This window comes from Gadus macrocephalus, chromosome 12 (genome assembly GCF_031168955.1).
Source record: "Gadus macrocephalus chromosome 12, ASM3116895v1".
Lineage (NCBI taxonomy): Eukaryota > Metazoa > Chordata > Actinopteri > Gadiformes > Gadidae > Gadus > Gadus macrocephalus.
In genome coordinates, this window is record NC_082393.1 from 17,467,594 (window position 1) to 17,482,529 (window position 14,936).

The 14,936-nt window shown below is 43.9% G+C and overlaps 1 protein-coding gene across 1 annotated transcript; it reads right to left on the reverse strand.

The window, feature by feature from the left end:
* Window positions 1–3,532: 3,532 nt before the first annotated feature.
* On the reverse strand, window positions 3,533–6,351 carry LOC132468900 (uncharacterized). Its single transcript, XM_060066730.1, has one exon. It carries the CDS (start codon window positions 5,748–5,750, stop codon window positions 4,038–4,040), a length of 1,713 nt encoding a protein of 570 aa, XP_059922713.1. The 5' UTR covers window positions 5,751–6,351; the 3' UTR covers window positions 3,533–4,037.
* Window positions 6,352–14,936: the final 8,585 nt, after the last annotated feature.

The window sequence follows — 14,936 nt, forward strand, 5'->3', positions numbered from 1 at the left end:
CTCCATCCCTCGCTCCCTCTTCCTCGCTCTTCCTCTCTCCCTCTTCCTCTCTCTCGCTCTCTCTCTCTCTCTCTCTTCTGCAAATAGGTAGGGACTGCAATGGTAAATCTTTTGTTAAGAATGCATGATCTCTGACCTGGACAATAGCAGATCTCTCGCTCTCTCTCTTCTCCCCCCCCCCCCTCTCTCTCTCCCTCTTCTCCCCCCCCCCCCCCCCTCTCTCTCTCCTCCCCCCCTCTCTCTCTCTCTCTTCTTCCCCCCCCCCTTCTCTCTCCCTCTCCACCCCCCCCCCCCCTTCTCTCTAGAAGATCCTATCGTGAAACCCCTCCCAACCTTTTGTCCTCACAGGTCCCCCCACCTCTCCCCATCCTTTTGTTTAATGTTTGTACCAACATGGGAGACGTATTACCTGTGGTTATTTGTTAAAATGGTGAATGTCTCGAAGTTAAGCCGAGACCACCATAAGGTATATGGTGAATGTGCCGAAGTTAAGCCGGGCCACCATAAGGTATTATTTATTTATTCTCTCTCGCTCTCTCTCGCTCTCTCTCACTCTCTCTCGCTCTCTCGCTCTCTCCCTCTTCCTCTTCCTCTCGCTCTCTCCCTCTTCCTCTCTCTCGCTCTCTCTCTCTCTTCTGCAAGTATGGTAGGGGCCATCTTGTCTGTTGTTAAGACTGCGTGGTCTCTGACCTGGGACAATAGCAGACCTCTCTCGCTCTCTCTCTCACTTTGACAATCTCTACCTCTCTCTCTAGAGATATGTTCTCTCTATCTCTCTCCAAGCACACACTTATTGAAGGCAACAAGTGTCATTTTTGACCTGGGTGCTCCTGGCTGTTTGATAAGGCAATGGTAGCCTGCACAAAGGGACCCCCGGTGTGTTATGTCTGTCTGTCTGTCTGTCTGTCTGTCTGTCTGTCTGTCTGTCTGTCTGTCTGTCTGTCTGTCTGTCTGTCTGTCTGTCTCTGTGTCTGTGTCTGTGTCTGTGTCTAGAAATATGTTCTCTCTCCATAAATATATTCCCTTAAAGATCCATCTGTTTCAAATGATAACAATGTTTTGGCAGCTACTTATTCAGCCAATGGTGCGAGTATAATCGTCACATTTCACTAGTCAATACCTGGAAGTATTATATTGTATATTTCATTCCAATACTTGAGGTATTTAGTTTGATTTTGATTTAAATATCAATATCCAGTTCATAACTACAGTTTCCGCACGCTCATTAAGTGCCCTCATCCTCTACGAATCAATAAATCCATAGCAATGAGTTGAAAACCATCGGTAAAGCAATAGTTTCTGGACACATAATATTTTGACTATAATTTTGTAACTAATAGCATTCAACATCTATGGGAGAACAATATTTATGTATACATGTGATAATATCTGTAAATCCACTTTGTTTGTACAGACATATTACTTTTGGGCAACCAGGAAGGTTGTTCCACAGTTTCAATATGGGATATTGAAAAGTAATTAAAGTTGTACAATCTTGTAACTCTCCCAGTCTCTCTCTCTTTCTCCCTCACCCCCTCATGAAGACACCTTCCCATCTGCGTCCCCCGTCCCCCCCACAGAATAGCTTTGTCTTTAATGCCCCACTCTGGCGTCGTTTTGAGTACTCGTCGTTAACGATTGTTCATGGTTATAGGTGGGAGGCAAGGTTCTCCACTATCGGTCTCTGTGAAGATCGAGCCACAATAGAACATTAATTCAATTTCAATTCAATTCAATTCAATTTTATTTGTATAGCCCTTAATCACCATTACAGTCTCAAAGGGCTTAACAGGCCAAATATTTGTGACACCCCCCTTTACCCATGCCCCCACACGGGCAAGAAAAAACTCCCTTGAATCAGCAAGGAAGAAATCTTGAGAAGAAACGCAGTGTAGGGGATCCCTTCTTCCAGGGATGGTCAGGAGTGCAATGGGTGCCACAGATGGCATACAGGTAAATACATGTACATCATATTAAAATGGTGATGGGGTTCTGGCCGGTTATCCATGAGGAGAGTCCAGGCATCCAGTCCAGCACCCGCAGCACGCTACAACTGACAGAATAGTGAATTAGAACGGAAAAGTACATAGTGGGAATGTATAATGTAATAAGAAAAGCACAAGCAAACAGAGTAGTCTTCACTACGCATCTGTTGTTTTCACACTCCAAATGCAAGATTGTAGAGGTGCGTTTTGAGCTTCCCTTTGAATAGCTCCACAGAGTCAGCTTCCCTGATCGCTGATGGCAGCCTATTCCATAAAAAGGGGGCTCGATAGGCAAATGCTCTCTGTCCAGCCGATTTCTTTTTAACCTTCGGCAATGAAAGAAGGCCGGCTCCCGAAGACCGGAGAGACCGAGAAGGACTATAAGGAATAATCAGGTCCTTCAGGTACAATGGAGATAGTCCATGCAAGGCTTTATAGTTTAGCAATAGCACCTTAAAGTCTGATCTGAAAGTTATTGGTAGCCAATGTAAAGAGGCGAGAATAGGTGTAATATGATCAAACTTTCTCGTTCTGGTCAGCAATCTAGCTGCCGCATTGTGTACCAGCTGTAGACTCTTTGTAGTAGAGTTCGGTAATCCCGAGAACAGTGCATTGCAATAGTCCAGTCTTGACGAGACAAACGCATGAATCAGTGTCTCTGCATCCACTACAGATAACATTGATCTGATTCTTGCAATGTTTCTCAAATGGAAAAAGGCAATTCTAGTTATACTTCTTATATGCTGATCAAAGCATAGTTGAGGGTCAAACAAGACACCAAGATTTCTGACGGATGCACTCTGTGGGATGGCGAAGCCATCCAACCACAGAGAGACATCCTCAAACTTTTCCCGGTCCCGCTTCGAGCCGATAATCATCAGCTCTGTCTTCCCAGTATTAAGCTGTAGGAAGTTTTGTGACATCCAGCCCTTCACAGCAGCCAAACAGGACTCAACCTTTTGAATCTGGGCAGAATCCCCGGAATCTACAGGAATGTAGAGCTGGGCGTCATCCGCATAGCAATGGAAACTAATTCCGAAGCCGCGGATAACGTCACCGAGGGGAAGCATATAAATTGCAAAAAGCAATGGACCAAGAACCGACCCTTGTGGTACGCCAAAGCGCAATTTACAATGCTTCGATTCTGCACCCTCATGAAGCACAAATTGGGTTCTATCTGTGAGGTACGATTCAAGCCAACCAAGAGCCGTACCCCCGAAACCAACATAGTGTTCAAGACGGTGAAGAAGAGTGCTATGGTCAATCGTATCAAACGCAGCGCTCAGATCCAACATCACAAGCATTGTGCTTGTGTTTTTATCCAAAGCAAGAAGGATGTAATTTACAACTCTTGTAATAGCAGTTTCAGTTGAGTGGAAATTCCTGAACCCCGACTGGAAAGGTTCGAAGAGATTATTCCTCGTCAAATAATCAACAATTTGCTTTGCTACAATCCTTTCCTGTACCTTAGACAAGAAGGGCAGATTCGATATAGGCCGATAGTTCCTGACTAATTCAGGATCTAGGCCAGGCTTTTTGAGTAGCGGTTTTAACACCGCAGCCTTGAAATTGGAAGGAACAATTCCTGTTGAAAACGAAAGATTCATAAGCAAGAGGATAACAGGCCCCACCGTTGGAAAAAGTTCCTTAAGAACCCTAGAAGGGAGCGGATCCAACATACAAGTTGTTGGCTTTGAGGCCTTTATCACCCTTTCAAGTTCCACCAAGGAAATCGCCTTAAACTCCAAAAGAGTTGCGTCAGCGTTCACCATCCTACTTGGCAGAACCCCATCCTGCCCCACAGGATGTGTAGGATTAGCCGCCCGGTAAGCATCAATTTCCTCTCTAATTGATTGAATCTTATTCTCAAAGAAATCCATGAATTCACCTGCCGAGATCGAGGAGCCTTACGGTCTGATTCTGTTTCTGAGTGAGACTCCTCACCGTGTCAAAAAGAAATTTAGGATTATTTCTATTCAAATTAATGATACTAGAAAAGTAGGCGTTCCTGGCGATAGTCAGCGCACCCTTATAGGTGATCAGACTATTATGTCATGCAAGATGAAAGACCTCAAGTTTAGTCGAGCGCCATTTGCGTTCAAGGATCCTGCAATTTCGCTTCAAAATGCGAGTTTCTGCATTAAACCAAGGAGCTGGTTTTTTCAATGTTCGTTTTTTAGTTACGTACGGAGCAACTGAATCAATGGCAACAGACAAGGCAATGTTGAGGTCATCAGTAAGGCACTCCACAGAACCACTATAGTTACAGAGAGGTGCAAGTGAACCAGATAACTTATCTTCCATAGCTGTAATGGTTGCAGGTGTGATGCGGCGACAGCTGAAAGTAGCTTGCTGATCGTCGCAGGGGCAGGATACCACCACCTGGAAAGTGAGCAAAAAGTGGTCTGATAAAGCTGAGGTGTAGGAAGAGACCACTAGCTGCGAAATGTCAACACCGCGGGTCAGAACGAGATCCAACGTGTTTCCACCGATGTGGGTTGGTTGCTGGACGAGCTGTTTGAAGCCAAGCGTATCTGTAATGGACAGAAAAGCCCTTGCGAGGGCATCAGACGGGTTATTCACGTGAATGTTGAAATCCCCAATAAGCAAAATATTGTCTGAATATGTAGCCAAATCAGCTGCAAAGTCAGAAAACTCATCCAGAAAAACTGAATACGGTCCTGGAGGACGGTATACTACAGCTAAAACAAAAGAGTCTGGAACTCGTTTTGCTTCTCGAGGAGCTGAGGTGCAGAGCGCTAGCACCTCAAAGGATCTGAAAATATATCTATTCTTCGGCTTTAAATTAAGCTTAGAATTAGATATCAGGGCTACTCCACCACCTTTCTTAACTTCTCTAGATACTTGGGTGCTAACGTAATGGGGTGGAGTAGCTTCGTTTAAGGCTAGAAACTCATCTGGTTTTAACCAGGTTTCAGAAAGCCCCAGTATGTCAATCTTTTTATCAATAATTAAATCATGGACCAAGAGCGCCTTCGATGAAAGCGACCTTATGTTCATGAACCCTATTCTGAGTACTTCCCTTTTATTATTTTCAGAGGGAGTCTGGTTAACACTCAGCTCTGAAGCGGTCAAGGGGATACCGCGGTTTCGACATACTGGTTGCGGCCCTCGTCTGCGGGTTTTACACCTCGAGACAGCGCGAGGCCGCACCACCGTACATATAGGTACAGGGTTATTTTCAGAGGGAGTCTGGTTAACACTCAGCTCTGAGGCGATCAGTGGGATCGCCAGAGTTGGACATACTGGTCGCGGCGCTCGCCTGCGGGTTTTACACCTCGAGACAGAGCGGGGCCGCGCCACCGTACATATAGGTACAGTGTTAATTTCAGGGGGAGTCCGGTTAGTTGTTAGTATTTGATTTGACATGCGGTTTATCATGCGATTTGCCATGCGATTTTGCACGCCTGTACTAGGTACAGCGTTAATTTCTGAGGGAGTGTGGTTAACACTCAGCTCTGTCATGCGAGTTAACATGCGATTTTGCACGACTGTACATATAGGTACAGCGTTAATTTCATGCGATGCGTCATGCGTCATGCGATTTACCATGCGATTTGACATGCGATTTGACATGCGGTTTGACATGCAGTTTTGGCCCACCGTACATATAGGTACAGCGTTAGTTACAGAGGGAGTCCGGTTAACACTCAGCTCTGAAACAATTGGTGCAATAGATCCTGGTTCAGCTAACCCATCTGCTATTCTAGACTCTGTTCTAGACTCTGCAACGTAGACTATCATGTTGCTAGCAGGTTTACTAAACTCCTGCAGCCCAGCGTGCTGTGAGTGGATGAGTCACGCCTGACTAAGACATCTATCTATGTTTTTTGACATAATTGAGGCACCTAACCCAGTAGGGTGTAGGCCGTCTCTCATGAGCACACCAGGGCGACCCCACAGGGAGGGCCAGTTATCTATGAAACCAAAGCCCTGCTCTGAGCTATATAGGGCCAGCCAGCGATTTAGAGACAATAGTCTACTATAACGCTCATCATTACCCTTATCGGGTAGAGGGCCAGAGAGAATTAATCGATGCCGACACATCTTTCTGGCGAAGTCACAAAGCCTAGCTATGTTGCTTTTTGTGACCTCAGTTTGTCTTGTCCTAGCATCGTTGGTGCCGACATGAACTACAATGTTGTCGAAGCTAATGTCGGTGTTTGGTGCATCTAATCTAACTCCGTATGAGGTCTCACCGCATGTTAGCACCCTAAGTTTAGCTTCAATGTCGGGAGCCCTGGCCCCGGGTAGGCAAATAACTGTCGCTGGCGAGTGTAGCCTAACTTTACGTGTAACAGAGTCACCTATGACTAGCGTTTCTACCCCCTGAAAAAGACTTGCGAGGCAGGGTACTGACCGCAACCTGCCTCGCAAGTGGTTCTGCCGACAGGATTGCCTTGACGGAGTCACTGCTAACGATAGCGTTAGCTCCACGAGTCCGCCTGGCGGGTCTCTTCTCTATACTTTCTGGAATAACTGTTTTCTCTACTCTCGCTACCCTTTCATCCTCTAACTGAGAGATACGTCTCTCTAACAGAGCTATCTTATCCATGAGAAAGGCAGAGCAAGAACAATCCCAATCCATGCTTACCGTGGTTGATGCAGACGGAGCTCCAGCGAGGAAGCAGCGAAAACAATACAGAGTATGCAGAACAGGTCACAGATATAAATACCGAAAAGTAGATACAAACCGAGATAGCAGGTCGACGCTAAGCGTCCTGCTAACCAAACCAAACAAACCAAACCAAGCCGGCTACCCGGAAGTTGCGTCTGCGGCGTCACACGGCAGCCTCGGGTCAGCCTGTGGAGAGAGAGCACAGGTTACACAGCACAAGATTAGAGTTCTGCCCTTTCAAAATGGCAGTGCTACCCCGAGAGTTCCAATCATTATTATCTTTCACTTCTCCCATTCTTCTGAACTTTCCTGAGGCCGGCACGGTCTGTGTTCCCTAAGCAATAGCTCCACAGCGGACGTTCAGAGTAAATACCACCTATCTGATGATCCGCTAATACCATCCAATATGCATGCTTAGATTTTACATTCAAGTCTGTTGATATTTTGTTATTGTTGGGAAAAATAACCTGCTGAGTACATCACATGTACATTATAAATATAGCTAACTCCTACCCTAGCCTGATGAGCACATCACATGGACACATTATAATATAGTCAACTCTTGCTCTAACCCAACAACACAAACATGATAATATATAGTCAGGTCAAGGCCGGAGCTGAAGGCCCCATCTCCCAGGCAGGCAGATGGTGGACACTCAGACAATGCACCAGTATCATCTCCAGAACGGGAGAGCCACATTAATTTATCACACAGGAGACATTTTGAGAGCTCTTCCCCGTTAGGAGGAACCAAGAGATACCTCTGCCCACACCAGGGGCCTGAGAGCCACATTAAATTATCACACACAAGACATTTCAGGGGGGCACTCCCCGTTTTAATTTATCACACCGGAGACACGAGGAACTCTCCCCGTTACGAAGCTCTCTCAGGGCCTGGGAGCCAAAACACACAGAACCGCACACATCTCAAACGCACACACCTCATCGAGAGGAGGATACAGCATAAGACTGCATCACACAGGGACTCTTCACCTTCTTCTGAAGCAGACCTTCCACGGAGGCGAAGCTCCGGACGAACCATCAGCGCTGATTAGGGACTTAGACATATTCGATCTCTCACGCATTATGACTCTGTATAACCGTTGCCACTTTACTTAATAAATCCAAGGTCCTCGTGCCGATAGACTTTATTACCTCTCCGTCTCATTTTATCTGGTCCAGTAGCTAGACAGACCGTTTTTCCCAACATTATTAAAGACGCGAATTATTAATCTACGAGTCCCTCCTAACCCTTTACACTCGTAAAGTCCCCACCACTCCCCTCCAGGCCCAGTCTAACACCCCGTCCACTCACTGGCCTTCCATCTCTCTCTCTCCAACCCCGTCTCTCTCCGCTTCTCCTCCTCCACTGTCTTAATGAACCCCCCACCACCAATCTTCCTCCCGCTAAACCCTCTTCGTAAATCCAAACCCCAACCCCTCCCATGACATCTCTCTCTCTCACTCTCTCTCTCTCTCTCTCACTCTCGCTCGCTCTCTCTGTCGCTATTTTTAACAACGATAACTTCTATTTGTAGTTCCCCTTATCATCCAAGGATCTCATAGGGCTATCTGTGTACATATAAATGTACACACAGCGCAGAAACAGAGTGTATTGAGAACACAAATTGCGGTTAAGTGGTAGCCTTATGCTATAAGGTACCACAGTTTTCAGCCGGACAGATAGAACTCAGAGAAGTTTCTGTAGTCGGCTGATACGTATGTAGTGTGCCCAGCCGCCATATTTGTAGTTCTTGATAGTGAATCCAACCCCCCCTCTCCCCTCCCTCCGATCCCCCCCTCATGGATCTCCTCCTCGTCTCTTCCTCACGCCTGAACCTCCTCGTAAATCCAACCCCCAACCCCTCCCATGACACCTCTCTCTCTAGCTCTCGCTCGCTCTCTCTGTCGCTATTTTTAACAACGATAACTTCTATTTGTAGTTCCCCTTATCATCCAAGGATCTCATAGGGCTATCTGTGTACATATAAATGTACACACAGCGCAGAAACAGAGTGTATTGAGAACACAAATTGCGGTTAAGTGGTAGCCTTATGTTATAAGGTACCACAGTTTTCAGCCGGACAGATAGAACTCAGAGAAGTTTCTGTAGTCGGCTGATACGTATGTAGTGTGCCCAGCCGCCATATTTGTAGTTCTTGGTAGTGAATCCAACCCCCCCCTCTCCCCTCCCTTCGATCCCCTTTCGTAGATCTCTTCCTCCCGCCTAAAACCCTCCTCGTAAATCCAACCCCCAGTCTCTCCCACGACACATCTCTCTCTCTCTGTCGCTATTTTTAACAATGATAACTTTTATTTGTAGTTCCCCTTATCATCCAAGGAACACATAGGACTATCTGTGTATATATACATGTACACACAGCGTGGAGAAAGAGTGTACTGAGAGCGCAAAATGCGGTTAAGTGGTAGCCTTATGCCATAAGGTACCACAGTTTTCAGCCGGACAGATAGAACTCAGAGAAGTTTCTGTAGTCGGCTGATACGTATGTAGTATGCACCGCAGCCATATTTGTAGTTCTTGGTAGTGCCCCCTACTCGTTAACACAAGATTATTCCTAATTGCATCTCAACATCTCCAAATGTACCACAAGTATATAACTATTATAAGTCCCAACTAGACGACCCCCAGCTTTCCAAGTAGCCGATCTACTGTTTTCCCCTCATCCAGCTCAAGAATCCCCTTAATTGTCTGCACCCACCAGACGAGACCAAATTTGCCTTGCAACAATAGGATCACACAGCCCTGCAACTTAAAGAGGAACACACCTAAGCTGTACCTTCAAACGCTCTCTACCACACACTGCCTTATTTACATTGCTTAAAGAAGGAGACTAAACCCCTTCCTATTGTCAGTTAAATTGAACTCTTATCTCATTGTTCTTTCTCCCCCTTGCCCCCTCCCACCCCTAACACCTGGTAATATGTTGGAACCAAAATGTAAATTTGGTATATGTGTTTGTATATTTGAGGGTCTGGGTGCTGAAAATACAGGGAGCCAGTCCCTAGTTGATATCGGCAAAACACGCAAATATTTGTGTAGGTTGTAATCAATGTTTTTTGATTCACCAACATTAATAGTTTAAACGATCTATAAATGTCTTGCATTTGTACTAAATTTGTTCTCTTTTCTCGTCAGGCCTTGGCAACCCGAACAGTAATGGATGCCCGACATTCATCATTTTAATCGTTAACATTACTACAAATATTCTCTTTTCTAATCAGGGAGTGGCAACACAACGATCAGTTTACTTCTGTGCATAAAATATTAATTCTCTTTTCTCTTTAGGAGGTGGCAACACAAGCATTATAGTTGCCAAACACTCATCTTTTTACTTCTCTGCATTGATCTTAATTCTTTCTCTCTCCAGGAAATGGCAGTATAAGAACGAATGCCAAACACTGACAGTAATTATTTTTTTCAGGTTGCTAAGCCCTTCTGTCTATTCAACATGCGTTTTGTGTAGCAAGACAGGTAGAGAACCAGGCTGGTTCAAATAGACACGGGGTTCAACTGCTAGAATAATATGTCTAATTAATAAATGGTGCACATGGTTTTAAACGGTGCCCAAGGAGGGAGTTAGCTCAACTGCTGTAGACACAATTACAATACGTTTTTTGCGAATATTAAATCTACATGGGTTAAATTCTGCTATAATCAGCTACTACATATGAATAAACACTGCGTGAAATGTTCAAAGGTCAACTATTGCTTCCATTGGAGCGATTGCAATAGATATAATATCGTACCACCAATATGCATGCATTATCTTGTATTCAACAATTAGGAAAGCCCGATTCCAGAACCGAAAGAAGTCCTACAAAAGGGCACCAACCCAGGGGTCTTGCATCAACCAGATCCCTGTACGGCAGTTACACAGTGATCTTAAAATAGAAATAATTATCTAGACTCCACATCATGAACGGTTAGCCTTTAAAGTTGTCCATAGCATGCATACCGCTCGTCCACAGAAGTCCGGGGTTTATCCAGGCCTGGGGATTCTTATTAGAAGAGTTCTGGGATAACCTCCAATAGAGGGGTCCCCCCCAATAGAGGATCCTGAGGACAAGCGGTAGAAATGCATAGTTCAACAGACCTAACGAGGTCCGAGTACAAAAATAAGAAAGAATAAAATATACGTTTCCTTACAAATTATGAAAATAACAATATTTCAATAAAAATCTTCACGTAATCTATGGCTAATAATTGGTAATATTTACAATTACATTACATAAGTAGAATAAAATGTTATCCATAATTCATCCTAATTGTGATACGTGTTACGTTTTTCATTACACGCCAAGACAGTGGATACTCGATTATTACAATATATCACAACCAGTTTAATGGTCAACCAAAACGCATAGCCGTACGTTACCCCGACTGTCCCCAACTGACAACGTTCCGGTAACGACAGATGTATGATGCCTAATATTGAAATGCAGATTTTTAATATTAAGATATTTTGATAATGTTCAAACTTAAGTTTTGTATGTTTGTATTTTCCCATGTGGTCTTGTCACCCTGTTATTCTGCAGGGTCGTTCAAAATCCTTTGAGGTTAGTGGAAGTCAGTTCTCACTCTGTTCCTTTGTTGTCCTGTGTTGGTTTGGGCCCGTTATCCTTCATCCCCAGAGAAGCGCAGAGACGCAAGTGATAGGGAACGGCCAACCCCATATTTATGACATCTTAAGGAATGATGACTTAGATGACCATATGGTTAACAAAGGCTTTTGGTTTGTTGTGAGGCAGCTGCCCTCAGCAACACTTCTGAAGGTGTAAGAACTCCTGGCCACTCAGCGGACCTTTCTGCGGACCCTTTAGAAAATGAAGGGCTCCGCAGGAAGAAATCCCATCTGAGGTCTCAAATTGTTGAATAATATGCTTATTTTTAGGTCTGTTGATGCATGTTATGATTAATCTTCGTTCGTGCTTTTCTTAAGAATGTGTAAAATAAAATGAAAATAAAAATCAGTAAAAATATAAAATGAAAACAAAGGGTGGATTCATATACCATGTGTGAATGTCCTCTTGTGTGTGTCAGAGCCACCAAAATAATGGAGGTTACTCGACTGTTACATACACGAGGGGATATTGAAAGCATACCACATGTAAAACTAAGATAATTAGAAAATGGTTCATTATAATTAACTTGCAATAACATTTGCTTCACCCAATAACTTCTGAATTTTTCTTTTAGGTTCAGTTTTTGTTTTATTGATAGAATATCACCATATATTTAATACCCAGATGTGCATAATTGTTGTAGGTTTGGATGACTCTTTGTTCTGCCTAGTTTAGACGGTTTTGATTGACCTAGCTCAAGATTCACCGGGTGTCAGACGTAGGATTGTGGCACTTCCTGGGAGCCTCCGAGCCACACGTTAATCAACTAATCGTTCCTGCAGTGTTCTGAGGTTGTAACGGTGGGGCTCATGGGGAGGCCCCGGGAGAGTTGTCATTCGCGGGCTCACACGGGGAGAAATCGGGTAGGTCAGTAAGTCAGAAGGTTGAATTAATGTATCGATTTGATGTTGACCAACAAAAAACTAGATAATTATAATAATAAATACTGTTCATGTAATGGTATAGTTAGGTCTGGGACCTGCGTAGCTAAAAAAACTGTTTTGGAAATAGTAATGGACGTGTCCGGGACATGTATAGCTATAAATAAGTAAAGATAAAACTGCGTTTTACTTTACTTCACTTTGCTAAGACATATGCACGTTTAATGTGGTATGCAAAAGGCAGAGAATAAGGCGTATACACGTTTGATGTGGTATGCAATGTTCATAGGAGTGAATCAAGTGTGGACAACATCAAATGCGAACAATACGTAGAATAAATGAAGATTAGGTCATCCAATATACATAGTTGGTGTAGGACAATCGGGTAGTATGATGAAGGTAACTGTTATTATGAGATACGGTTAACACAGAAGTGATATTGAACATGCACATTTTAACATTGTTATTTCCCTTTTACATCTTTTTGGTTATAGCAACTTGGTTGCACTACGGCGTTGTTAGCTTTGGTTGTCATTCAATGCGCATGGCTGAAGCAATGCGCAAGGAGGGATGTAGTGTGAAATTAAATCAAAGTAGATACCGTAAAACAATTAAAATTAGAATTCATGGAAATATGTTTTTGAACAACTAACTGCTGTACATGAGTTTGTATTTCTGCAATAGAAACAAAAGTTCCAGAACCAGATGCAGACACACCCGTAGCCTACAAACTACGTCCGCCGAGCAAGAAGTAACAGTCACATGAGGAAATCAAATAACGGCAGGATTTGAATCGGTTCTGTTTTGGTTGTCCACCATATAAAATATGTATATATATAGTTTGGATAAATTACATGTATCATAATCAGTAACACTTCGTTCAGTTTACCAGATAAAGTTAAAAGGAATATATATAGATATGGAAATGTTATTGACAGAGCAAGGAGGGGTAAATGTGATGATAGGCACAACATGTTGTACTTTTATCCCCAATAGCACAGCTCCGGATGGGTTGGTAACCAGGGCGCTGGCATGATTACAATCCCTCAGGTTAGAATTGGCAGAGAACTCTGGCATTAATGACCCTTTCACAGGATGGATGGAGAATATGTTTGGGGGGTGGAAAGGCACGATCCAGTAAGTGCCCGTCGCGGGAATAAATGCAGAGACCGTGTTAATTGTCACCGGCTGCCGTTGTATTCCCTGTGCACAAGGGCTACTGCATCTGCTGATCACCACAGCAGTGGGCGCTACAGAAGCGCCAAGTGCCATTCAGGCTTACATGGGGATCAGATATGATCCGATGAAAGTGAACGATACATCACCTGAGGGGCCCGACCCTATCCAGCTGTAATATGTAGAATAGTCAACACCTATACTATTCTAGTAGAAGCGCCTGTATGTAAGATAATCAATATCCCGGATTTACTTGAATAACAAATTTTAAAACAACCATACCAGACTATGTTTGTTATTGTGTAGTGTTGCTTGGTTGCGAGTGCAACCCGTTATTTCTGAATCGCTGCATTGATAATGGTACTGTTGATCTTCTTTGAGACGGTTGTTTTACAGGCCACCTGTTGCTGACACGACGACGACGGAGAACCTGTTTGGAGGCTCCCATGATGTAGGAGTAACCTCTCTGAGATGAGCCCTTGACAAGGAGGGACGAGTCTTGGGTTCATGAATTACAGGCCCGACGGCGACAGAAAAAACAATGACTACGATAATAACATCGCCCAAAACCACCCACATGAACCAGCGCACCAATACACGAAGATCACCTGAACCCTCCAAATCCATGCTAGCCTATCAATCATTTTGAAATTTTTTAAAATTGTATTATGACTACCAATTTTTACTTTACTTTTGCACATGATGAAAATTGTATGACCTTGTAGCACATGACCAAAAGTATTAGCTCAGGATTTCTATGGATAGTTTTGTTTGTGTGCTGTTTGGCCATGTGATTGTATGATAACAAGATTTATGTTCATTGTTGTATTGTTAAACAATGACCTGTATTTCCAATGAGACCCACAATGTGAATACCGTTTCAGTATTATGAGCGCGTAGTGGTTTTTCTCTATTCGAGAGTTGTTCCCACACGGTTGATGGTGTTGATGATTGATCCTACTTTGACTATGTTTTCGGTGTGGTAAATGGTGTTTATAATTTAAAATATTATTGTATGGTCATCTGAGATGACCAAGGAGGGATTGTTACGTATTTTAAGAATCTAAGCTACCCACACATAGACCCAATGAAGCAGGACCAAACATATAAGCCGTAAATACCAATACATAGCCACAAGGGGAGCAAGACCTTATTGAAGGCTGCTCCCCCACAGAAGGCATCACCTGAAGAAGCCGAAGCCACCACGCCCACTAGGCCACGCCCACTTGACGGTCTCTTACCTGTGCACACTAGGTGAAGGGGCCAGAGATTTTCAGCGACACCCGCGGACAGTCACGGGCCTCTGCCCGTGGCTGAAAGTAGCCAGAGTTATTATCTCTCACACGTGTTCGACACGATTCCTAGACTTTCGTTCCATAGCCAGTTACCATACCGAAACATGCCTACTTTAACAATAAAGTCAGTTAAAAGCTATCCCGGACTTGAACCTTTCCTTGAAGAAACTCAGCAGTATTCATAAGCATCATCCAGTGACTTATAGGCTCGTAATTTCTCTGGTGTACAAGCTCGGTTTCTCTATTAAATACGTAAGGGATAATGTATAGAACGCCGGTCATTATCGAGAAAATAAGCCCCGACAGGGCGAACAGG